This window comes from Protopterus annectens, chromosome 6.part0 (genome assembly GCF_019279795.1).
Source record: "Protopterus annectens isolate FY-2018-M chromosome 6.part0, PAN1.0, whole genome shotgun sequence".
Lineage (NCBI taxonomy): Eukaryota > Metazoa > Chordata > Ceratodontiformes > Protopteridae > Protopterus > Protopterus annectens.
Window position 1 is genome coordinate 379266208 of NC_056737.1, and position 26515 is coordinate 379292722.

General features: G+C 41.8%; 1 protein-coding gene across 3 annotated transcripts in view; it reads left to right on the plus strand.

Annotated features, from left to right (window-relative positions):
• The window catches only part of ABCD4 (ATP binding cassette subfamily D member 4), a 1648172-nt gene that overhangs the window by 88219 nt on the left and 1533438 nt on the right, over window positions 1-26515 (plus strand). For all 3 annotated transcript variants that reach the window (XM_044074118.1, XM_044074117.1, XM_044074119.1), the window contains one exon: window positions 11936-12028. In XM_044074118.1, coding sequence (XP_043930053.1) covers window positions 11973-12028 — 56 coding nt within the window. In that variant the 5' untranslated portion in view covers window positions 11936-11972. The remainder of the gene's footprint in view (window positions 1-11935; window positions 12029-26515) is intronic.

A 26515-nucleotide genomic window follows, 5' to 3' on the forward strand; every position in this document is an offset into this window, starting at 1 on the left:
CAGGGTCTATTCTTCTTTCCTATTACTCCTGCTGAATTTTTCTCCAGAACAGCCCTGTTTCCCAATTGGTTCTGAACCCCCCCCCGATCCGAAGCCAAGATCCAGCTGTTAAGAAACCTTTAAATCCAGCATCTGTGGCTTCTTGTAGTTCCGCGAGGTCAGATAAGGGACCTTGCATCTTATTTGGAGTAGCTGATGCATTTCTGCCTACAGGCCCAGATGGACTTGGGGATCATTCTCGCCTCCTCAACCCTGAGGCTAGATTCTATGGCGTCATAAGTTCCAGGTCTGATTGTTCCTCCTCCATTTCCTTTAATTCTGGGTTTCTGTGCTCCACTGAACTACCTAGCTTCCCTCCTGCCTGCTGGTGTCAAAAGTGTGGCAGCTTCAGACACTGGCACCGTCCTTTACATTCTCGACTCTGGCCTTCTTGGAGATTAATGGATCTCTGGGATGAATGATTGAGTCTGGCATTCTGGTATTGGGGTCAACCTTGCATCTCTTGAAATCATTCTTGCCCTTCATGCTTCAGTCTTGCATAAGTCGGCATTGGTCTCAAAGTCTGAGCCAACCGAGTCAGTGCTGGAAACAGTTTCTTGCCCAAGTCTTTGGATCCAAAAGGTGCAGTTCTGGATGTCCAGCTTAGGCATCCTGCTCAGTGATAGGAAATTTGGCAGCTAGGTCAGATCTATTCCAGTCCCTTCCTCCTGTGGCCTTAGCTAGTCATCAGCTTGCAACGGGACAGCTCACACCAATGGGCCTTGAGACCACCCTACAGTCAGAGTCCCCAATCTCTTCCATGACTTCTCCCTCTTCTATGCCCTGGTAGGTATACTCAAGGATCAAGTCTCAGAAGAAGCACTTGGATTCTCCTGATGAGTCACTTACTGAAGTTACCAATCTCAGTGAATGGGAAGGGTCCCTCATGTCCCCCCACAAGGACAACTCTTTTGTCAACTTCAATTATTGGTTCTGCCCAAAGATGGACACCATTGTTGCAAAGATCCAGCTGCAGATGCTGTTGTGGCTGCCACCAAAAGGGATATCTTGGAGGAGAGTTCCACAGACTATCCACCCAACTGCTAGTCTCTAACTTTGGACTTTCTGGGAAAGCATACTTGCACTTCAGCCGTAGCTGCCCCATGTGCTCTGAATTGTCCCATTTTGATGAAGCTTCAGAGGGGCTTTATTTCAGAAGTGTCAAAGGTAGTGAAGTCTCTGTACCTACCAGAATGTCAGACCCTGTAGGCCCAGTTGTCTGTTATGCAATTTATTTCCAGTGCATCCATGAAGCTTTTGTCAAATGCTTCTGATGTTATGTCCTGCCCTGCAGGTACCACTATGCCTGGATGCTCTTATTGCAGTTTTGCAGACTGTTTCAAGGTGTCTTTTGTCAGTGCCCTTTTCAGTGATTCCTTACTTTTTGGTCCAGAAGTCAGTCTGCTGTTGGATTCAGCTTCACAACTGTAAGGTCCTTTTCTAGGAACCATAAGAGAAGGAAGCATCACTTATCACAGCAACCTTTTTAGGATGCCCCTAGTAACTCCCCCTGAGGTGAGTAACTTTAGTGGATACCACCCAAGGGGCAGGGCAGTCCACAAAATCAGGGCTTCCACAGTGCCTTCTCGGGGAAGCTCTTGCAGTGCCTTTTAAGGATTGCCCAACTATTGCACTTTAGAGACAGTCAGGGCTCCTGGGTCTCCGCTCAAATGCTTGGGAGACCATAAATTTAGACACATGGGTAATGAGTCCCTTATTCAGAGGTCATGCAATTCCTTTTTTGTTCTCTCCAAAATTTCTTCCTGATGTGTCATCCCATCATCGAAGAGAATCAGAGGTGGAAATCCAAAACCTGTTTCTTAACGGAGTCAATTAAGAGGTCCCACCAGACCATTCAGGATCCAGGGTCTGTTCAAGGATTTTTTTTAGTACCAAAGAAAATCAAAGACCTCAGACCCATTTTGGATCTCCGCAAAATGAAACAATTCATCAAGTAGACCAAATTCCTTATGGTCACGGTGCATTCCATTTTAACTAGTCAGAGGAAGGTTGACTGGATATGCTGGATAGATCTCAAGGATGCCTACGCTCATATATAAAGATAGCAAGGCATTACAAGAGATTCCTGTGCTTTAGGCTGAAAGCCAGTCATTACCAGTTTCAAACCTTGCTCTTTGGTCCACCACAGCTTCCCTGATGTTCATCAGATGTGTGGCAGTGGTTGCAGCCTGGCTCAGGCAGCAGGGTTTCCAGGTCCTTTTGTACCTGGACTGGCTCTTGACTGCCTTCGCAAGGGTGTCCCTTATTAAAGCCAGGGATTCCTTGTTCCAGCTGTATATGTTTGGACATAAACAGTGAATTAGGACAAGTCCAATCTAGAGCCGCTTCATTTACTGGAATTATTGGTTGCCATTTGGAAACTGTCAGACTGCAAAACTACCACTCGCTTGAGAGTAAATTCTCTTATGCATGCATCTTATTCTTCTGCCTCAGCTTTGCTGCATCCTCAGATCTGCATCTCCTCTGACATATGACCATTTCTGTCTGTCTAGTTCTAAGCTAAAATTCTATATTTGGGTTCTCCGGTGAACTCGGGACCACTGAACTGCCTATCTGAATCATCCAGTAGATTTCACTTTTTCCCCTGATCAATATCTGTTGTCACCATATTTGATGGTGTCTGGAATCTCCTCTGGTTGTGGCAGGTTGACCTTTTTTTTCCCCCCATCTCACAGGCCATTGATGCTTCCCTTGTAGGGATGGTGATAGGACACTTCATGTGCAATACTGTCCAGTGTACCTAGTTGCAATACTGTCCAGTGTACCTAGTTTCTGTCCGAAGCCAATCTTCAACACCTTGGAGGCAATGGCAGTCCTAGCTGTGGAGGCCTTTCAGAGCCTTTTCTACAAAGGTGTAATTGCAATTCAGACCAGCAACACGTCAGTGGTATGGTATTTGAACAAAGACGAGCCAGATCCTGTCTGCTATGTGGAGAAGCCATATGATTTTGACAGTGGACTATATCCTCTCAACTGTTTCAGATTGCATGGCACATCTGGGGTCCAAAATTCTGGAAGACACATTCTCCTGTCTCATAAGTGGTCTCTAAATCCAGTGATAGTGGAGCAGATTTCAGCCACTAGTGCACCCCTCTCACTGCAATCTGTGCGGTTCCCCATCTGACACCAAATACTGGAGTTGCTTTGCTCTGATCCCACCAAAGGGACAGCAACCAAGGGACACTCTTCTGCATGTTTGACCCCTGGATCTTCTATATGCCTATCCTCAACCACACTGATAATCAAGTTTCAACAGAAGGCAGCCTGTTGCAGAGCAATAGTGATCCTCATTGCTCCTTTCTGGCCAAGACAAGTTTGGTTCTCCTTTGTTTGGCCTTACCTGTTCACCCGCCGTGGGTAACAAACCCTGTTCTGGGTCTGATTTCTCATCCTTCAGGCCTGCCTCACCCAAATCTTCACTCCCACAAAGTAACATGTTTCCTCCAATCCCACTGATAGTCAAAAAAATCCAAGCTTTCTAAGAGGACTATTCATATTTCTTCCCAGAAGCCTTCTACTAAAAAGGTGTATGGTAGCAATTGGAAGAAGTTTTCCATATGGGCCTCTTCCAAGGGTCTGATCCCTTTTCTCCAGCTTTGGATGCCCTTCTTGATTTCCTGGTTGGCTTTTCACTCCTTTCTCTGTTGTTCTATTGTTAATTGACCACTATCTCCAGCTTTCACACATTTGCATGGATAATACATGGTTCGTGGTCCTTAAGCTTTCCAAGGCCTTCTTGAGAGGTACCTTCTTGCTACTACCTTCCATGTTGGGATCTCCACCTACTTTTGCAAGTCTACACTAGGCCACCTTTCAAACCAGCCGCCACAGTTTCTTTAAAATGTTTGTCTCGGAAAACCCTTTTTCTGGTAGTTCTTACATCAGCAAGAAGGGTGTCTGAGCTTCTGTCTCTATTCTTTTTTCCCCATATCTGGTTTTCCATGAGTGTCACCTTAAGAACCAACCCTTTCCTACTCAAGTTAACCTGTAAATCTAATTTGAATTGGTCAGTACATTTACCTGTTTTTCTTTCCAAACTTCAATAACCAGGAATAGTATTTGCTCCATTGCCTTGATCACTGGCAAATGAGATTCCATTTGGACAGAATTAAAAATTTCAGAAACTAGCACTGGTACTTGCGTATTATCGCAACCAGAATTTCGCACTGCCATAATTCTGTAGATGTGTGCAGAAACAGGTTGTTTAACTTAAAAAGGGGGCGGTCAAGAAGTAAGCATTAGTCTGTCACTGTGGGTATGAGCCAAAAAGAGGAGTAAGGGTGAGACTGTGTACTTGTGGGTGACGTGCCTCTCTGCTCCTGTAACTCTACAGTGGTGGCCTGCTTTGCAGTAGCTGCATTTCTCACGACGATGTCCGCTAAGGGAAAGCGTCACCAAATACACCCTGCAACCCTAGCAAATTGTAAATCTCTTGAAGGGCAAGGATTGCTGCATTTCTTAGGTTAGGTAATCTGCTTTACAGAAACTGCTGTCAGTAATTTCACTTAAGGTGCTAAGAAGGTGTCCCTGTGTGGGAAGCACTGCACATACTTTAGAAATAAAGAAAGATGAACTCAAAATCAGTTCATGATTAAACCTAGTAAGAACACTTCCAAAAACATCTTACTGCCGGATAATGCGCTTCTTCCTGTAGTTTGTGGCATGTAGCACCTTTTTCATTTTGACATGAACATTTCTTTACAAATTGTCAGAAAAATAAAGGTGATCCAAATTATCCGTACTGTGTCTATATGTGTGCCTTCCCTGAAGGATTCCTTCCACACAGTGAAGAGAATCAGTTAGTCAGACTGACAGCAGGCATGACAATTCAACCGTGTGCGTGTAATGCACACAAAAAAAGAGAAGGGTTTTCTCCAATGTTTCTCTTCCCGAAGGTAATCTGAAGTTATTCCCCAGCAATACTGACTCTGAATAACACCTTACAGTAGTTCATGGCCTTGTTTCTACAGAGGTATGCGAAATTCGCAACCGTGGAAATCTGATTGCCATAACATGTAAGTACCTTAGCAGTTTCCAAGGCGCAACATAGCATGCCTGTTTCAAAAGTGACACTTCCCAGATGGCTCTCTGATTTTATATCTTGTGCTTACTACCTAAGACTTGTTTACCTATTAAGCGTAGGACTCATTGTGCCAGAGTGGTAGCTCCTTCAGTTGCCTTTTTCACTCTGGCATCTGATATTTGTGCATCAGCTACCCAGTCTAATACCCATACCTTTGTGTCTGTTTACAAATTGGACAGTCAGTCTAGGAACAGATCTTTCTTTGGTTCCACAAATGTTCTCTCCTAGGGCCTCCCTAGGGTTGTTACTGGCTGAGGACTCTGCCCCACAAGTTGAGGTGGATGAAAAAGACAACATTGGAAACAAAAGGTATGTACTTACCATAATGGTCCTTCTCTGGTCTATATCATATAGTTGAATGTCCTATTTAGCGAACACTCAATAGTCGAGCACTAATGAGCGAAAACATTAAATAGCGAACGTTTGTTTCAGCTAAACCTTTCCTTGGGAAAACAGCCAGTCAACCATCATTGGGTATTTGCCCTCTTCCCCACTGTAGTGCGATCTCAAGAGTTTGTATATTTAGTTAGGGGGGTTGTGGTGGTATAGCCCCCCCCACTACAACGGGTTTTGTTTGGGGATATTTTTCTGTGGTTCGCTGGATTGGCCAACTGGTTTTTAACCCAGCAAAATGTTTCACTGAAAGGAATGTTTGCTGTTTAGTGTTTTCACTCATTCGTGTTCGACTACTGAGCATTCACTAAGTAAGACGTTCGATTATATGATATAGACCCTCCTTCTCAACCATCCCTCCCTCCGCACTCCCTCCAAATTGTCACTATTTGTGGCTTCTGGCTGGCTGTGTGGACCAGCCCTGAAGTTGTATCGGAGAGGGGCCTCTTTATGCCCTTTGCCTAATACCTAGATTTTTTTTTTTTTTTGTCTGTTCTGGAGACTAGAATGGGGCAAACTCTGAGAAGTGTCAGAGCAGGGAGTTGTGGGTAGATTAAAGTACAGCTCCAAGACTTAAGAATCAAATCATAACCCATGGTTGAAAAGAACAGAGGAAGGCAACAGATCTATGATTATGATAAGTATATAACCTTCAGTTTTAAACCACAAATTGTTTGCATTAAATGTTTATTTACTGGACGTAAGGAAGTTCTATCAAACGTGTATCTGGCTGTGTCTGCGTGTGCCCAGGCAATGGTCATTTATAGTAACTAGTTGCAACTTTGTTTTTGCAATCTTGAAAACACCTTGTGAAAGAAACGTATGGCGGCATTATATTCTCTGGAGACATTCACTGGAATCCCAGGTCTTTTGACCACACAACTAATTCGAGTCCTGTACTAAGAAACAAAGAGCTTAAAATTGCCTGTTTAAATATCTGTAGTATACACAGTAAATGGACTACCCTGGAATCCTGGTTTGCAACAAAACAACCACATGTTTGCTGTTTCAGAAACATGATCAAAAGATTGCTTCTACCCATTTCATTTTATCCACTCTTACTGCAGTATGTTCATTCTAAAGGATCAGGACCCAGAGTGGGTGGTGGTGCTGCTACTCTGTTTATAAAGAGAACATCTCCAAACACTGTCATAAAAGCCACCATATAACATATAACAGCCATACTAAGTGGTTAATGGTTCATCTAAATTTTGAGGGTCATAACAACTTGTTATGTAGATGTAGCCCATATAGCTCCACCGTCTTCAATTTCGTTAATGTAAAAGGTTTTAAATGCATCATGTCCTAAGTGTATAATACATAACAATTATTTTCAGAGACTCCGACAAAAATGCTTAAGGTCTTGCTACTGTTCAGTTAAATAGGACACTTCAGCATTACGGTCTTGAACAAATATAAAACAACCAACAAGGCCAACTGAACAGACAAGTAATTTAGTACTGGACCTTATCTTAACCAACATAAAACAGAGGGGTGTTAACATTAAGGTGCTGTCAAATCTAAGTGACTGTTGCCCAGTAATCTCAGTGTGGATGAATGCTCCATCTATCTACTTAACTGAATAAACTACTGGAACTTCAACAAGGTGTCTTTGTTCTCCCATGGGGAGTGTATCAGGGAGCGTGTCTTCTAGATATGCTAGCTAAAGTGATTTTATCTGGAATAATCCTTTGTTCTGTTTCTTGTTGGTCCTTTCTCCCTCTGGGCCACAGGTGGGATACCAGATTTCACATGAGCCCTCTGTTTTATCTGTTTTTTTTTTTTTTAGATTGCAGTCAGAATATCTACAAATACAAAGCACTTCCATAGGAGAGAAGGCAAGAGACTGTTAAATTTGCCTAAACAAATTTGGAAAGAGTTAAAACTACTAACAGTACTGATTCCTTCTGTTCTGCCACCAGCCATAATTTTTGTCTCTCCTCACAAATTAAGTAGCTTATCTCTAGTCCTAGAAAAAGATAATATATTAACACAATCTGTAATGTAATAGAGCAAAGATGTACACTGGCAAAGTTGTCAGTGAAATACTTGGATGATTAAAGTTCTGGTACAAGATCTCCCATCTGTCTGTTAGCAGCTCATTTAACTTTAACTAGGGAAGTCCTCATTCATAAATTTGAATATGGTCTATCATTGATTATGCTCCTTAGTAGTCCCAATACACACTGAATGAATACAGTTGGTTTAAAATAAAAGTGTACATTTGTCTTGTTTAACAGATGCACTCACTATTGTGATCTGTAAAGGTGACCAGTTGAAACTTTTTAACAAAGTAGGGCTGCACTACTTTTGTTCTTTGCTATCCAGAATCACCACACTAGAGTAGTAGCCCACCATTAAAAACAAAGCTACTTGTTAGGCAACAATTTCCAGTCTTGGAGCCAATCGAGATGATCTACCCTAGTTTGACTCCAGTTTAAAATCTGCATTTGGTAAAAGAAAATTTAGTAAACTGGGGTCAGCCCCATGAAATCATTTTACCAACACTGTAATAAAATGGACATCGGTTAGCTTTAAAAGTCAAGTGAAAGCGCATATACATAAAGATGTCTCTTATAAATGCTTCCATGATGGCTAAATGTCTTGATTGCTAGATATTAAAACAGTATGGTGATTCTGTTTCATAATGTTTCGAATACATTTCACTGTTTCTGATAGTTTGCACCAAGTTATAAACCAGTAATGTATTTGTCCTAACTATTGCCTTAAAGTCTGATCTGTGATCCCCGGGACTTTTCCAGGTGAATACTGACACCACAACGATGTGGTATATCAACAAGCAAAGGGGGCACTAGGTAATATTCTTGTGCAGTCTGTGGCTATAATTGCTTGGGAGGTAGCTCTTCAACACTCCAATCCTCCAAGCATCCTAGATACTGTCAGAGCAAAGCATAGTGGCAGACAAGCTGAGCAAGACTAGGGCAGACCCTCCTAAATGGAAATTGAATTAGGAGGTCTTAGGAATTGATCCAGTTACAGGAAGTAACTTAAGTAGATCTGTTTGTCTCCTTTCAGAATGGGCAACTGAACAGATTCTGCTACAAGACATTTTGCAAACAGGCCTGGAAAACGTATGGCTCCTAATTCCCATGGAGTGGAATGTTCCATTATGCATTTCCACTCTTTACACTGATATCCAGAATAATTCTTTTTTTTTTTTTCAATAATGTTTGTTTATTTTTACAGTATAACAGATGAGAAATTGAGACGTTGCATATACAAACGGAAATAAGTGAATGTTACACAAATGTTTTGCATTCAGGTTAAAACAAAAGAAAGTTAATCAAACAAATAATCTTATTTACACTATGTACTTAGATGCTTCCACAATTCAACAGAGTAAAACAGGTTATCTCAGTATGCTTAATATAGTTAAAATCTTACAAGCAAATAACTATTTATGTAGTTTATGAATGCAAGATGATGTGGGAATTCTTAATTATGGTGGGATAGGTTTATATGTGGTAATTTATGCAAGTATGATATTAAAGATCTGTTCCCAAAGTTTGTAAGATTTAATATTTTGGGCTCCTTTGTTAATTGTTATTTTATGGGCTAGTATATGTTTAATTGCCAATGCTCTAAAACTCTCCCAAGAGTTCTTGGTTGGATTAAGCCAGTTAGTAGCCATATAAAGTTTCATTAAGAGGAAAATATTGATCAGAATGATTGCTTGATTTTTGGATATGTTATTTGGGAGAATGTGTGATATCATAAATTCCCAGGTGAGTGTAGATGTTTGATAGCCCGTCTTTTGCAGTTGCAATTTCAGGGAATTCCAAAGTTTGAATACATATTTACAGCTCCAGAACATGTGGAGTAGGTCAGATGTTTTATCTTTGCAATCTGGACAGGTTGGGGAATTATTAGAGTTAAATTTGTGTAAGATAGTAGGTGTGTAGTATGCATTATTATATATCATGAGTTGAGTAAATGCCAATTTTTGAAGGGATATAGATTTTATTGTTAAGTTGATTGCTTGTCTCAATTTATGATCATCAGTGGATGGAAGGGATATCCAGAACAATTCTGAAGATTCATAAGGACTCTCCAAAAATCGTGGTGACTCCCTTTTAGCTCAGGCAAGATTGGTTCTCCATTCTTATGGAATTGGCCAAGGCCAGTTACCACAAGCTTTCTCATAAATTGGACTTGCTCACAGAAGACAGGAAGCTTGATACACCCCAACCTCTAATATCTTCAACTGACTGCTTGGATGACTGAATTCTAATTCCTTTTAGACACCTCTTTTCAGAGGATGTACAGCAGGTACAAAAGTAGGCAAAAAAACGTACTGCTAGTAAATCTTAAATTGGTAAGTGGAAGAGATTTTCTAATTTGTGCCTAACCAATAACCAGAGCCTTATCAAGGATTATATACACTGCTGCTCATATATTTGAGTTACTAACCTCTGGTCTTTTGTAGTATATCAGGATACATAATTGCATATGTTTCAGCATCTCTGATAACTAATCTTCCACTGTAATTTTAGTAAAATAGTTTCTGAAAGGTGTTACACATGAGACCTCCGCACAAACAGGTTGCTTCTTAATAGGGTCTTAAGTCTGTCCTGGAAAAGTTAACCACATCCTCATTTGGATCTGCACATGAAGCAAATTTAAGGCTCATTACATGGAAAGCTGTTCTCATTGCTCTGACATCTGCAAGAAGGATGTCAGAGTTGCAAGCTCTCATGGTGGGTAAACGGGGTCTAGTCTTCTATAGAGAGAGGTCATCATTAACAAATCCCTTCTTCATGCCCAAGGTTGTTTCAGAATTTTCTTAGAATCAAGCCATCAATCTCCAAATTCAGTCCAAATCCTCAGAACCATGGAGAAACAATTCTACATACTCTGGATGTGAGTAGGCAGCTCAGGTACTATCTTGACAGAATTAATTCAGATAGTTGTTCTCTGCCATTAAATTTTATGCCCACAATGGTAAACCAGTTTCAGACAGTATCAAAGTGCACTCTGAGGACCTTGTCGTCTTCGATTGCATATTGATAACAAGTGGACTGTAGACATACTCAACAGACAGCTACATGGTCCTTTGTACAAGGCATTGCAAACTGGATACTGTTTCTAGATTCAGAAATGGCTTTGCTAGGATCATTCTCCAGGGGCTCCCTGCAGCAGTGGGAATATTGAACATAATACACTTGTATAAGTTGTACTTGCCCATAACAGTAGATGTTTGAATTCCTCACTGGAGCAGTAACCACACCCAGACAACATCCTCCTAGTATTGTATATAATTATTGGTGGGAAATAGTTTATTTATTGTTTTTATATACTTTAGAATGTGTATGCTGCGTAACTTTTAGGCAGGGAAGTCCTGAAGATTTTTCACTGATTGCTGCTTCCCACTCAGGGCCACCTCGTGAAGGTACTCGCCAAGACTTGAGGATAAATTCAATTTCAGCAATACTACTCTCCTTTGCTTGCTGACTTATCTCTCCAACTACTATATCTGCGTATCCACTTCCATGTTCTGCCAGGTGGCACATTAATGGGTACTGCATTGTTGTGTTTTGATAGGGGCATATCCTATTAATGAGTCTGTCATAACTATGATATGACATAGTGGCATTTTAAGGCACTGTTAACATAATTTGAGAAAAATCTCAAAATGCTTCTGTAATCTATAGATTGGTCATAGTTTCTGTGTATTTATCCACATAATTGTTCACACGTCATGTGCAGCTTATCTTTTGAACTGCTAACATGGTGCCAGGCAAGTGCCGCATACACTGTTTTTAATATTGTTGGATCCAGATCTTATATTCAGACTATTTGTCAAACTGCTAATGCATTAAGACATTAATTGGCACTATATGTTTCTTTTCTGAATTATGATGTTATTGTGTGTACTGACAAGTTAAAGTGGACAAGTTGTCTAGTTACTGCTGTTTGATAGTTCAAGTGAGAGTTTTGAGGAGTTGTACAACTAAGAATATATTTCTTAATGTCATGTTTTTACATAAAAGTTTTCTAAACTTTATAACTAATTTACTGGTAATTAGGCTGCTGGTTTTAATTCTGTCTACAGTTTTGATATTGAGATGAAGTATCTAATGCATTGCTTTTGTTTTATCTCTGTTTAGGTCAGTAACAGTTTGGTTTTGTAACTCCTCTTTAGATGAGTATAAATGGGTTACAATTGCTGTCCACTTCCCTACTGTATGTCAGACTACCCTTCACAAGCATTTTATACTACAGACTTTAATTTCCTAAGTAAGATGGAGTGCAGCCCATAAGTCTTTCTGTTTTGCTTAGGGTATGTAAGGAAATGCTGGAGTATGTGTCTTTGCTGGGATGAAGTATGCTGTAATATGTTGCACTGTATCTGACTGCTGTTTTTAATGTGTATTTCAGGTCTTAGTAAGAAGACGTTTAAGAGTTCTTAACTGTCATGCCTCAGCAAACAGTACTCAGTGGGAAAGCACAGGAACAACAGAAGTACATCAGGTAACAGGAGTAGTTATTTTACACTTAACAAGCAAGAACAAAGTCATTTTATCAAGTATAGAATCTAAAAATCAAATTTTGTAAACTCTTTGATATATTAGTAAACTGCAAAAAACAGATTTCAAACAAAAATTTAAAAATTATAAATTGAAACAAGTTATTGTACAAGGTAAGATTTTTCTTATCCCGCATCCCATCTTCTAGCTTGTCCATATTGACCAATTGTTATCCTTCCTTGCTGCCATTATTCAGTGTTGGCAGGGACTGAAGGTGGGCAAGGGCTGGGGACTGGACCACTCAACAATGGAGTTAAAGTTTTTCTGCAGACATTTTTTCCCAGCCCCAGAGAAGTTGCTGACACACCACTGAAATAAAGCCTGCAGTGCAGACCTGCTGTTGCATGCATGCATCCATCCATCTATATATCCAGCATTCATAGTTGGTGCAGAGAGCTGCTAGGCATGCAAGTGCCTAGCACTATCTTATCCCCATCTTACTGCAGCACCATCCACTTTCCTGACGACCAAGCTGACTGCCTCCCTCAGTACAGGATGGGTGAGCTGTCCTCATCTGGCTCCTCCAGCAATTGTATCTGCCAATTACAGATGTCCTTACATTCATTGCTGTAGTATTCATAACATATGAGTTTCCCTGCCATGGAAGCCTGGCGTCTGGTCAGTCTACCAAAGCCTACTGTTGCTTTAAGGTATATTGAACATCACCCAAATGCTCCTCACATAGCATAGGGCATAAAGGTGGCATTCATGCTTACCATCCTCGGAACTTCTTTGCCTCCAGTATGAACGCTTCTTCTGATCATCGGCCTGTTCACTTACATCCATTTTCTGCCAGTTGAATGCATCATCATTCTCTGGTGACCAGCTACGTCTTATTGCTGAAGTCCGAACCATTTCAGATTCATTCCCTTTTGGGGTTTTGTTTTTTCTTGGCTTTTTTGTTGCTGTTGGGGTTAATATCCATGAAGGATAAATGGCAGTGTGGGAGACAGATTCCCCATAAAGACCACCACGATAAGTAATTTTTTTTTTTGCCCAGGAGCTACTCACGGCGATGCATCTTGTTTGATTTGTCAGGCGTTCTTCTCAAAAACCCTTTGTAGGGTTCCCTTTCCTTGTATTTTGAGAACCAGCGACTTAAGCTTCTCGCTAAAGATACAATGGAAGGAACTTCCTGTCTCAAGGTTGAGCTGTTAGGGAAGGTGAAAAAGGTAAGACTGGAATCTTCCCCTGTCCCAGCCTCTGCTAGGTGTCTCTCCTGAGGTTGTTACATACCCAGAGGCTTGGCTGGCTGTGTTTGTTTCCTCTGCCGTGACTGAGTTGGAGGCCAGCGAGGGTCTGTCTGGCAGCATGTCCGAGGCTTTGCAGATGTCTCTTTCAGATGCTCAGGGGGAACTACTTTTTCCAAGGGGCCTAGGGAGGTTCTGCAGATTTTAGTTAGGGAAGAAGTTCCTACTACAGTTATCGAATGCTGTCCTGGGTCAGCACCTTCTCAGTTTTATAGGGCGGATGTTCCCTTAAAGAAAAAACTAAACCTGTTTTCTCTGCACTGAGGGATCCACAAAGTGATGTCAGGCCTTTACTCAGGGGTTATTTAATGCTTTAATGTCATTAAAGCCACCTTGGGGGTTTCTATTCATACTCTTCCTCAGTCCTGTACTCCCCTTAAAAGGCCTAGAGAACAGGATTCTTCTGAGGAAGAGTCTGATTATGATGAAGAAATCCCTGACTTATTCTACTCATTCTTTCTCCTTTTGGACTATGGATCAGAGGAGGAAGCATCTAATAGTCCTGATACTCGTTTTTGAGGAAATTTCCTTTGGGGACACGATCTCTAGAATGATGGATTTTTTTAAGTGAGATTGTGCTCAGGTCTCTGATATCCATAGGAGTTGCTATGAGTTGTTGCAGATGGAATCTCCTAAACCTGCTGCTCTCCCTCCTGTTTTGACTGCCTTGTTGGATGCTTTTTCCAATGCCTGTAAGGCACCTCATTCTTTGCCCCCTGCTCCCGAGAAGCCTGATAGGTTTTATAGGGTGTCTGAGGATTGTAACTTTTTGTATAAATGTCCTGCTGCTGACCCCTGTGTGGTGTCTCGTGCTTCTGACAAGTCATCTCATTTGTTTCTTTCTAAGTTACTGCCTTCTTACAAGAACAGCAGAACCATTGAAAGACTGGGTAAGAAGGTTTACACTTCTGCTACCCTAGTTTTTAGGGCTATTAATTGTCAGACTCATAGTCTAGGTATGTGTTGGCTGTCCTTTCTCAGGCCTGTCAGCTTATTTCTGATCTTCCAGACTCTGGGGATCAAACTTCTGCTCTTTCCTTGCTAGGGACTTCCTCTCAAGTGGTTCATCATTCTAGCAAATGTAGTTATGATGCAGCAGATGCCTCTTCTCGGGCTGTTGCTTTTGGTTCAGTGATGAGGTATTCTTGGCTTGGGCTTCAACCTTTACTTGATGATATTAAGGCTAAATTGATGGAGGCTCCTCTGGATAATAAAACTTTGTTTGGGGAATCCGCTCCTGGTTTGTCTGTCCCTTCAGGAAAAGGGGGAGGGCTTACAGCAGTTTAAACATGTGTTTGTTTCTCCTGAGCCTACATTTCAGATTAACTACCCCAATAAGCTAGCCTTTGTTCATAGGCAATCTCGCCTTCTATTAAAGGTAAAAAGAATGGCAAATGCATTCCTCCTGCTAAGGCCACTCAGATTTCAGGGATTCAGAAGCCTTTCTTTCCTGACAAACCAGGTGCTGTATGACTCTCCGTCTTTTCCCAGCCACATTCCTATTTCTCTTCACCTTTCTCTTTCTCTTCCTGTTTTTAGCTTCAGATCACTCAGGATTCTTCGGTTCTGTCGGTCATTCATCTGGGTACTTCATTTTGTGGAAATGCCATCCTCCTTTTATGGGCATTCCTCAACCTCCTGGGGAACAACTTTTTTCCCAGGGGTTCTTTGAGATCTCTTGACTCTGGGTAGTATTCAAGAGGTACCTATGTCCCAAAAGGGGAAGGGGTTTTACTCAAGATAGTTTCTAGTGCCCAGAAAAGAGAGCACTTGGAGACCAATTTTAGACCTCTCTCATCTAAACACTTTTTTTCTGAAGATGCCTTCTTTTCAGATGTTGTCCCTTCAGTTTCCTGTCTTGTTCCCTCGGGCCTGTATGATGTCTTTGGATCTCAAGTATACTTGTCTCCATATTCGGATCCATCCTCATTTCAGGAATTTTTTGTGTTTCTCTGCTTCCTGGGATTTTCAGTTCTCTGCTTTACCCTTTGGCCTTTCTACTGCCCCCAAGGGTGTTCAGATGCCTCACTCCTGTGATCCCTTTTTGCAGGCTTCAAGGGATGCAATAGTTCCTTACTTAGACAACCTGCTGATTCTGGCATCCTCTCCAGAGATCCTTTTGCAAAGTCTTCATTTTGCCATTACCCTCCAGTGCCTGGGGTTTACAATAAACTTCAGAGAGTCTTCTCCAACTCCGTCTCAGGATCATGTCTTTCTGGGTTGCAGTATTCAGATGGTGCCAGTAGTAGTATCCCTGCCTCCTCCAAAGGCCTTAACTCTCATTTCTTGCTTTCAAACTCTTCTTCTTCTGGTTTTCATTACAGCCAGGGAGTTTCTGAGAGCTCTGGGTTTCATGGCATACACCATTCTGATGCTCCCATGAGAAAGTTTCAGTGGTTTCTGAAGTCAGTGTGGCTTCAACATGCACATCCTCTTGTAGTTCCTCTTCTTCCTTGTCTCAGAAAGGAACTTCACTAATGAATTAAGCAGTTGCCTCTGAGTCCAGGCCTCCCTGTTCATCACCTTTTTCCCCTCTCAGGAACTGTTCACAGATGCTTCAGACATGGAATGGGGAGCAACTTTTGGCTCTCTAAAGGTAAAGGGGGTGTGGTTGCCTTGTCAACGGAAGGAGCATAGTCTGAGGTGAGAGCTCTTATTCTGGCTGTTCAGGCTTTCCATCCTCTCTTCTGTCCGGGGCCTTTCAAGGTAATCACAGACAATACCACAGTGATTTGGTATATCAGTAAACGGAGCAGCAAGATCTTGTCTTTGCCGGTTGGCACTTCTGCTGTGGGATCTTGCTGTCAAGTAGCAAGTGACTCTTCAAGCGGTTTATATCCCTTCAGATCAGAACATTGTGGCAGACAGTCTGAGCAGGTCCTTAACTCAGTCCCACAAATGGATGCTTCACAGGGATGTATTTCTGGACATTGTCCACCAGTGGGGTACTCCTTAAGTAGATCTATTTGCCTCCCCTCTGAATAGACAACTTCCTCTGTTTTGTGCTAGAGTCCCAGGTCCTCTGGTGTGGAAAGGGGACACCCTTTCAGTTTCTTGGAAGGGGTGTTTCTTTATGCATTTCCTCCCCTTCCTTTCATTCCAAAAATCCTGTTCAGGATTAAACAGGATGCTCCCAAAGTTGTGTTAGTGACTCCCTTTTGGCCGTGACAGCACTGGTTCCCTCTACTTCTGCATCTAGCCAAGTGCAGTTTTCACAGATTACCTCATAGGGTGGATTTACTCGTACAAGATAAGGGATCTGTCATCCATCCCCACTTGTCCATGCTTCAAGTGACTCTGTGGGTGATAGGATTTTGTTTCCTCATGGACGCCTTTTTTTTTTTTTTTTTTTTTTTTTTTTTTTAACTGAGGATGTGCTGAAGGTCCTGTAGGATGCCAGGAAATCTACCACTAGGAAATCCTGCTTATCCAAATGGAAGAGGTTTTATATTTGGGGTCTCTTGTAACCTGGACCTACTTACTGTGGATGTTCTTTTGGTTCTGTCATTTGTGAGTTGCTCAATTCTGGTTTGGCCTATTCTGTTAATGCCCACTTATCAGCTAACTGTGCTTGTCTGCCTTTAACTTCTCCTCCTTTAGCTTCTAGATTTGTGGCTAAACAATTTCTTAAAGGGGTTCTTAATATCAGAGCTCCCAGGAATCCTGTTCCTCTTCCCTGGGATCTTAATTTTGTTTTGGAGAAGTTGACTCTGGCTCCTTTTGAGCCTGCTGCTTCAGCTTCCTTGCAACATTGTTCTTGGAAGACTGTTCTTTTGTTAGCTCTTACTTCTGCCAGATGGGTGTCTTGAGTTGCAAGCCCTTATGGCTTGTCCTCCTTTTTTGATATTTCATGAGAACAAGGTGTCCTTGTGTACTAATCCTTTTATGCCTAAGGCAGTTAGAGTTTTCCCTTAATCAGTCTATTAATTTGCCTATTTTTTCCCTCTCCGCAGTCTTGACAGTGAGAGGGTGCTGCATACTTTGGACATGCATAGACAACTCAGATTTTATTTGGATAAGATTAAAGCTACTAGAAAATCTGATCAGTTTCTTTACATCCTAAGTCCTTGGGATTAGCTGTATCCAAGCAGGGTCTATATCATGTTAGTGAAAAGGCATTACAGTGAATGCCGTTTCACCGACACATATAGACCGAACTCGTAAAAGAGTGAAAGCTCAGGTCAGTGATTTCTTTCCCAGGGAAAGAAACCCCTTGGCCTGAGCCATGACATTGCCCTTTACCCAACTGTAGTGCGATCTTGGAGTTGGTATATTTAGGTAGGGGGATGTGGTATGTTGTGAATTTTTGGGTCACCAATTTAAAAATCGGTGAACCGGGGTTTTGCTCTTTTAAGAGATCGGTCTGTAAGTGTTGGTGAAACTGCATTTGCTGTAATGCTGTTTCGCTGACATAATGTTAGACCCATTCAAGCAAACTATTTTTCCTTAGATTTCAAAGACTGTTTCTTTTTGTTACAATTTTCATGGCAAGAGCCTTCCTTCTGTAAAGGCTCATTCTGCTAGAGCTGTGGCTTCTTAGTGTTTTTTTTTTTTTCAAGGGATTGGATATTAATTCTGTTTTTGAAGCAACTACCTAAACTTCTGTGCATACTTTTACCAAACACTACAAGTCTGATGGTATTTCTAGAGCTAGGGCTGGTTTTGCTAGAGCCATTCTTCATGGCTTTTAGTGCTCTTCTGCTCCTTCCTCCTCCCACGTTTCCTCTTGAGCTTTGCCACTCTCACATATGTTATGAATACTGCAGCAGTGAATGTAAGGACAATGTACAGTTGTGCAAAATCTTACTATAACAGTAGATGCCCTTGCCTTCACTGCTGCAGTATTCACTCCCTCCCTCCATCCCCTTAGTCCTTTTCCTTCCTGGATGTACAGATTACCCCTTGGGCTTCCTTAGACTGATGTTTCTACTAGGGCAGTCAGTTCTGAGGATGGTATGCCTGAACGTCGCCTTTATGCTTTACACTACGCAAGGAGCATTTGGGTGACATTCGGCGAACCTTAAAGCAACAGTAGGCTTTGGTAGACTCACTGGATGTTGGGTTTCTGCAGCAGGGAATCCCATACGTTATTAATACTGCAGCCGTGAAGGCAAGGACATCTACTGCTATGGTAAGATTTTACACAACTGTACTGTTCATAGGTACTTACTAGGTAAGCAGCCTGAACAACCATCTAGAGGCTTGTCATGCAACCAAGAATTTAATGCATGGATTTGTCATCCCACTCAGTAAGGGCCGTACTGCTTACTATAGTTGTACATTTGAGTATCCATCCAGTAAACAAAGCTTAACTCAAAGGAGGACAATGTGTTGCAAAGTTTGAGATGCAAGGGGAGCTTGTTCCATAGTTAGGGGAGTGTTTGGGTGTGGAACCTCTATCCAAATGGTGTTTGTTGCGATGAAGGTTGAGGTCTTTGGAGTGAGTAGTGGTAGTACAAGTATTTCTAATGTGGAGGAGTTCTAGTAGGACAGGATCTTTTATATCCTATGATGAAGACAGACTTCACTTTGTAGGAACTGGTGTAAAACAAAAAACAAAAGGGTTTTTAATCTGTTCTGGTAGCAAACAGGAACTTGCTACTTAGACTTTTTTTTATTTAAATTGGAAAACGCTGCAGTCTTTCTATTTGAGCAGGGTGTTTGGAATGATATGTTCGAAGCAGTGCATTGTATTCTCTAAGTGACTTGACAATGGATGAATACAGGATGATTATGACATCCTTAGACCTGGAGGATTTGCCTTTGGTAATTGTGTTAGGTAAGAAGCTGTCCTAACCATTGAATACATGATACTTTATTATTGATGAGGGTACGTACATGTCTAATCACTGTGTTTATCTTAGATGGTGTCCCACTTACTTGGTAATTGGTAGAGTAGATTTCTTCCCAAAGGCAACTACACAAGAGTTTTTGGCAGTTAAGCTTAAGGGAGTGGTCAGTACACCAGGTGTTGGTTCTTGTAAGTCCACCGTGGAGGATAAGTTTTGGTGGGGGGAGTAAACAGTAATTGTCCATTTACAGTTGTCAGAAAATGTGTTTAACCATGTCTGCTACATCTGCTCACACATCAGAGAAGTAGATGTCAGAGAATGATACCCAGGACAGAGTTCTAAGAGATCCTACTAGTGATTTACCTTTTAAATGAGAAGGTAGCCTCCACTGTTAAGGCACGCATTGTCTGACCAAGTTTGTAAAATTGTTTACACAGGGGTTTAGGTTTAGATCAGTGAGGTTATCAATAATGTTTCATGGCAATCATATCAAAGACTTTTTCCATGTAAAGTAATTGGAACATGCTGGAATTACTATTGTTGTTGTTGTCTGTTACATTTTGAAAGAAATTAATCCGCTTAATGTGACTAAATCTTCCCTTCACGTAACCAGATTGATTGATTATGATCGAGAGCTTGTTGTGTTGTCAGTTTTACACTGTTTATGAAGTTGAAGCTAGTAGAGCAATAGTTGCCAGGGTCTGTATTGGAGGCACCCTTGTGGAGTGGTATCATGATAATTCTTCAGAAGACCAGTACATACCATGTAGAAAGACCAAGGTTGAAAAGGTTTAGGAACAGTTCAACAGTACTGTACATTGTGCTAACTAGGAGACAACCTAGTATATTTTCTGGGCACATGGAGCTACTTTTGGTTTTGGATAAAGCTTCTATAATCTGGTCCATAGTAGTGTTGGGAGAAGAGGAATTTAGTGATTGAGGGGAGAGAACATGAGAAGTAAGTGGGAGGGGTGAAAATGGAGTTGCATACATCAGTTAGGATGCTGGCTGCTTATCTGAGATCCAAATAGGTAATACCATCTGGTTGGAGCTGTGTGCAGTGTTGGGTTGTTGCTTCTATTATAATTAAAAAGACCTTATAATTTATTTTTGCACTGTGTGGCTACTTGCATTTCACATCCTGCCTTAGTCTTCCTAATGGTGTGTTTGAGTTCTTTACTGGCTTGCCTAATCACCTTATGTTGGGAGGTGAGGAGTCTTCTAATGCAAGTATGTTTTGTCTTCTTATAGAGTTTAATTATTTATAACTGCGGTGGTGGTGCTGCGGTAGCATTGTCGCCTCACAGTTAGATGTTGCCGGTTCGATTCTAAGTTAGAGCGTCTTCTGTGTGGCGACATGCGTGAATGGGCATTCCTTTATTGAAGGTTGTGCGTTAGGCCCGGCAATCCAGCATGTAAAACTCTACTGCCAATCATTAGCGGACCGGAGTTCCGCTGTGGCGACCCCTAACCGGGAATAGCCGAAAGATGCAAACAAACAAATAGAGTTTAATTATTTGGTTGTTCTGCCATAGAGATTTCTTTTAATTTCCCATAGTATTTATGCCAGATGGGGATGGATTTTTCTGTATACTGATTTAGATGGATGGACTTGTGTTATGTGTAATGGCACAAGTGACTAGGGCAGCAGAGGGTGGAGCACTTTTTAATTTGTTCAGCACCTCAGATAGGTATATTAGGTTGACTTTAGAAGGTGATGACAGTTTGATGGTCAAAGTGACATGTAAGTGACTAGTTAAGTTACAGAAATTAAATGAAGTTGACAGAAAAAGCTTCTGGAGTTAATATGAGATGAGGAGATAATGGCAGCCATGAAGAGGCAAAATATGTTAACCCCTCCCCTCGGGTTAAATGGAATACCAATAGAGGTTTGGAACAGCAAGAGATGTAATAGTTAAAACTTGGAAGGACATGTTCAACAGCATCTACGTGGGGGAGAGGCTCCAACACCTTCAGAGGGAGGACGAATGTGGTCTTGGTGGTAATCTCAAGTGGGAAGAGATCTAACAGATCAGGGTCCAATTTCCATACTAATATTGACTAAAAGGATTTTGTGATACTTGCCAAAAGACTAGCTAAGGTATTTAAGATTATCCATTTAGGTCATTGTAGGTATATAGAAGGTAGGAATACATTTTATATCAATAAAACACTAGTTGTCCATAGGGATGCACTAGACAAAAATAAACCCACAGAAAAACATAGTTAGTGGGTGCTTTCTAAAATATACAGTGGAGGCTTTTGGTATAATGAAACAATGGACAAAGATAGTCTTTGGAATGTACTATTGGTCAAATGCATGAGTAAAAGCTAGAGGAGGGCCTGACACTCCACATAGATGTCTAAAAGAACCAGAAGGGGCTGCTCACTTTTCCTCTCATGTTTGCATTGTACCTAGAGCCTGTGACAAAAAGTGGGATTCATTTGGGGAAAATCTACACTTAGCACTATTTGCTTTTGACATAAGTTACATAACAAGGATAAATAAACAAGGATATAGGGAATCTCCAAAGTATGGATCCCACACAGTTTGGTTTTGTGAAGGGTAGATCATGCCTGCTCAACTTGGTCAACTTCTTTGAGTCAGTCACCAGAGCTGTGGATGAAGGCAAGGTAGTTCATACAGCCTACCTTGATCTGGCCAAGACTTTTTTTGATACCATTCCCCACTCAGGAATCATAGAAAAACTCACTAAGCTAGGCATCAATCCCTATATCACTAGGTGGGTTGCAAACTGACTCACAGGCAGAACCCACAGTGTGAAAGTAGCTGACTAAAAGTCAGACTGCTGACCAGTCAGTAGTGGAGTCCCACATGGTTCGGTCCTGGGTCCTCTCCTGTTTGTTATCTACTTCTCTGAAGTCTAGGCCAACACGAAGGGACTCTGGCTGACAAAGTTCGCAGACGATTGCAAGTTGGGAGTTGTCATTAACTCCCCAAGTGATGTTGACATGCTACAGAAAGGCCTCACTGAGACGAATGAATGGTGTCAGAACCATGGCATTAAGCTCAATGCCAAAAAATGTCATTCCCTTTGGGAAAAACCCAGTTCCCATGAATTACCACATTGATGTTAGTCCATTGAACACAGAAGGCATTATAAGAGATCTGGGAACACAGGTTGACGGCAACCTCTCTTTTGACCACCACATTGCCACTGTGGTCAGAAAGTCCTTCTTTGTGGCACATCTCATTACTAAGGGTTTTGCGTCCAGGAAGAAAGAGGTCATTGTCTCCCTCTACTCTTCCCTCATTAGGCCAGTCATTGAGTACAATGCCCCCATTTGGCATGTACCTCACTAAACACATCCAACAACTGGAGAGGCCTCAAAAGTACCTCACAAAGAGGATCCTAAGCCTTAAAACATTTGTCCTATATGGACAGACTAAAAAAACTCCAACTATTCTCTGTGTGATATTGCCTACATAGAGGCGTTCTCTACTTGACTTACAAAGCCATGTCTGACCTAGCTCCGTTAGAAATGCTACATCTAAAGAAATCCCAATCCCTCCACACCACATGCTCCAGAGACCTCAACCTCATTACCACAGTCAACAGAACTTGTTGGAGGGACAGGTTCGTAACCCAGAGACTGCCCATGCTATGGAACTGACTTCCATACATGTCAAGCAGAGCACCTCACTGGCCCTTTTCAAGAGAAATCTTGATGAGTGGATGGGAAATAGAAAATTCACCCCAGGGATCACTCCAGTGGCTTTACTCGACAGAGGCACTGTGAACTAAGGTCAGATGGCACAATGCCAGGTTAATCCTATGGGCTAGGCTTGTAAAGGCTCCAGGGCCATTAGCCTAGTGCACTATGAACTAACATTGAGAGAGACATAAAACTGTTTGAAAAAATTCAGTGGGATATAAAATTGGTGCAGTAAAATCTAAAATATCATACTAAGTTGTGTGGCCACGTATCTAGTACAGAAATATCTGTGTTTGTGGTGTCACCAGAAAATGAAATTCCAGGGAACATGACAGCAACCTGATACCTCAGGCAGCAAAGGATATGTGGGTTGAAACTTTGCAAAGGATAAGAGATTTGATAAGAAAGTGGCATGCACCGTTTTTGTGTGAAGGAAGGAAATGAATTCTGTTAAGATGTTTCTAGTTCCATTGGTTCTATGTGGGACAGGCATATTTCTACTAGCCTAGTGAGAAGGTTTGGTAGATTGTCAAATGGAAGCTTTTGAGGAAAACAAAAAGGAGATGGTACAGTGGGACAAATTGACTTTTCCACCTGAAAGGCAGCTTGAGAATACCAGATCTTGAGCTATACTTCAGAGCCATGCAACTCTGGTTGTATTTATTACAATATAGAGAGTAAGATAAACACAGTGGGAAAAGAATGATAGAAAAACAGACTAGTGATAGAGGGCCAAATATCCATTAGTATTTTTGTCATGTATCTGTTCTCAAAGTAACAAGATTTCCAAAAGGGAGTCTAGAACATGAGCTTACCTTTGAGCAATGGGAATCAAAGGTGAGGGAATCAGAAGGACTGATTAAACCTATAGGACTCGACAATCTTAGTTGGAGAGGGATTGAGGAAGACATGGCAGCTGTTGGAAGAGGAAGAACAAAGAGCACTGTGGGCAGTTAGTGAAAGAAGGCAGACCCCATTCCAGAGAGGAAGCCAAGTAAATGTTTGGCCATCAAGATCACTCAAATCATTGTGGTATAGGTCAGAATTTTAAGGAGTTATGGAGTGCAAGTAACTAAGGAGAGAGAATCAGACATGGGTTCCCTTTTTTAGAAGCTAGGTCAGACAAGGACATGAAGCAAAATTGCATAAGGCAGTTCTAGTGACTATGAATAAGAGTAGCAAGAAATTTAAACACGACTAGAGTCTAAATGTAGGCAGGGAGAGGACTGTGCTGAGGTTTGTGCTACCCTAAATTATGCCACCATAATGAGAATGTTTTGTATCTTTGCATGAAAGTGTCTTCATAAGTACTTTTTATATTTTACATCAGTAAATCAGAACATCCCCTGTACCTGCCCCCCACCCATTATCTCTAGGGGACAGGTCATCACTGCTCTCTCAAAGGCAAAAAATACAGCCTCCACGGGATGCAAAAACGTCCAAGGCTGCATTCTACATGAACTCAGGCAGGAACTTGCAGCACAATTAGGTGCCCTATTCAACCAAAACCTGAGTACCAGCTTCATCCCAGCTGAGTGGAGGACAGCCACTGTCATCCATTTGCACAAAGGTAGAGCATCCACTGATCCGGGAAATTGTAGACCCATCAGCCTAACTAGCCTGATCTGCAAGGCCATAGAATGGATTGTCATGAATCTCATTAACAAGGACAATGGCAACCTCCAAACACTGGATCCCACACAGTTTGGCTTCAACAAGGGGAGGTCATGTCTGTTAAATTTGGTCAACTTCATTGAGACAGTCACCAAAGCCATAGACGAGGGGAAGATGGTGCTCACCACCTACCTTGACCTGGCCAAAACCTTCGACACTATTCCCCACTCGGGCATAATAGATAAACTCTCTCAACTAGGCATCAAACCGTATGTTACCAGATGGGTAGCAAGCTGGCTCACTGATAGTACCCACCTAGTCAAAAAGGGGAAGCCACCTCAAGCAGTAGACCCATAAGGAGTGGCATACCCCAGGGATCGGTCCTGGGGCCTTTATTTAGGATCTACTTTTCTGAGGTGCAGGCCAAAACCAGTAGGCTATGGCTGACAAAGTTTGCAGATTACTGTAAGCTGAGCGCTGTCAATTCCCCTAGTGATGTAGACATCCTCCAAGAGGGTCTCACCCAGACTAATGGCTGGTGCCAGAAGCATGGCCTCAAGCTGAATACCAAAAAAATGCATAGTCATCCACTTTGGGGAGAGTGACGTCCCAATAAATTATTACATTAATAACTTCCTAACCATGCAGTCAGTCTTGAGGGATTTGGGCATCCAGGTGGATGCAACATGGTGGTCATACCTCCCAACTGTCACAAATTACTCTGTTTTTATCGAGTTTTGGGGTCCAAATAATGGAGTGCCACGATTCCCGAGTGGCACCCCTTCATTTTCGAGTTTTTCTTTATTTTTATTTTGTTTCCAGTTTTTGAGCTGATGTCATCATGTACGTGGTGATGTCAGCTCCGTCGGGCAGCCTGTTGGAATTGAGCTTGCATTCCGGCTGTTCAAATGGAGAGCGGGGAAACGTTTATCTTTTGGTTTGGCTGTACTTAAGTTAACAGAATGCTGCTTGCGATATACGGAGCTAAGCTTGCATTCTGCTGTTAGACTGCTGTATTATCTTTGGTTCCCTCTGTTAGAGCCATTAAACTGCAGCATTATCTTTGGTTGCCTCTCTTTATTTTGTGTGAAATATGGAGCTTGCATTCCGGCTGGGTGAACAGAATGCTACTTGCGATATACGGACATTCTGCTGGTATTGAAAGGAGCCATTAAACTGCTGCATTGGTTGCGAGTCATTATTGAACAGAGAGGACTCGACTCACTGCTGCATTGATTCCTGGCTTGACATGGCTGACTGCTGCGAAGGAAGGGTGGGATTCTTAGTGTTTTCAGGCTGGGAGAAACATTATCTTTGGTTGCGAGCCATTATTGAACAGAAGACTTAACTGCTGCATGTGTCTAAAATGTATTAAAACCATGGCAAACCTTCTGATGTTTTCTTTTTTGTGCCGTGCTTAGTAATGGTAAGATAAGTAGTTTTTCATTTTGCACAGTTGTTTATTTGTGAATGGAAAGTTACTGCAGCTCAGGGATAAAGTTCAACAGGTGCAGATGACAATTCCGGAGGGACTGTTGTGGAGTATTTACCTTTATTTTTGTTACTTCGCTGAAAATATCGAAGTGATAGGAGCTTTATCAGTTACTTGTCACATTTTGGACTGCGGGATGTCGGTAGCAACTGCCTGCATTCTTGTGATACTGGTCCTTCTATCCATTTACACTGCAACTTCAACTTCTTTGATCCTTCCCTCTGTCAGGCAGTGGTTGCTGAATGGGATTCAGTTGGTATGTGGAGAATGCCATTCACAACCACCATAATGGCTGTGTTTGGGGCGGATGGGTACTTTGTTTTGGTTAAATACTGAAAGTTAGTGCTTTCTAAAACACAGAGTGCTAACTTTGGTTTTTTTCTTTGGCTTTGTGTGCTGCACCCCCTAACCCCGCCCCCATGTTGTGGGTATGCTGTCCTGCTTTTAAAAAACTGAGAGAATAATCTCTCTCTACATGAGAGGTGGTCATAGTAAATGCTGTGGTATTAAGAATATCCTGTCACTACTCAAGATGCTTCTGTAACCGCGGACTTAGCACAGAGGCTCCATTTCATTGCAACAGTGAATGCATATTGACAGATTTT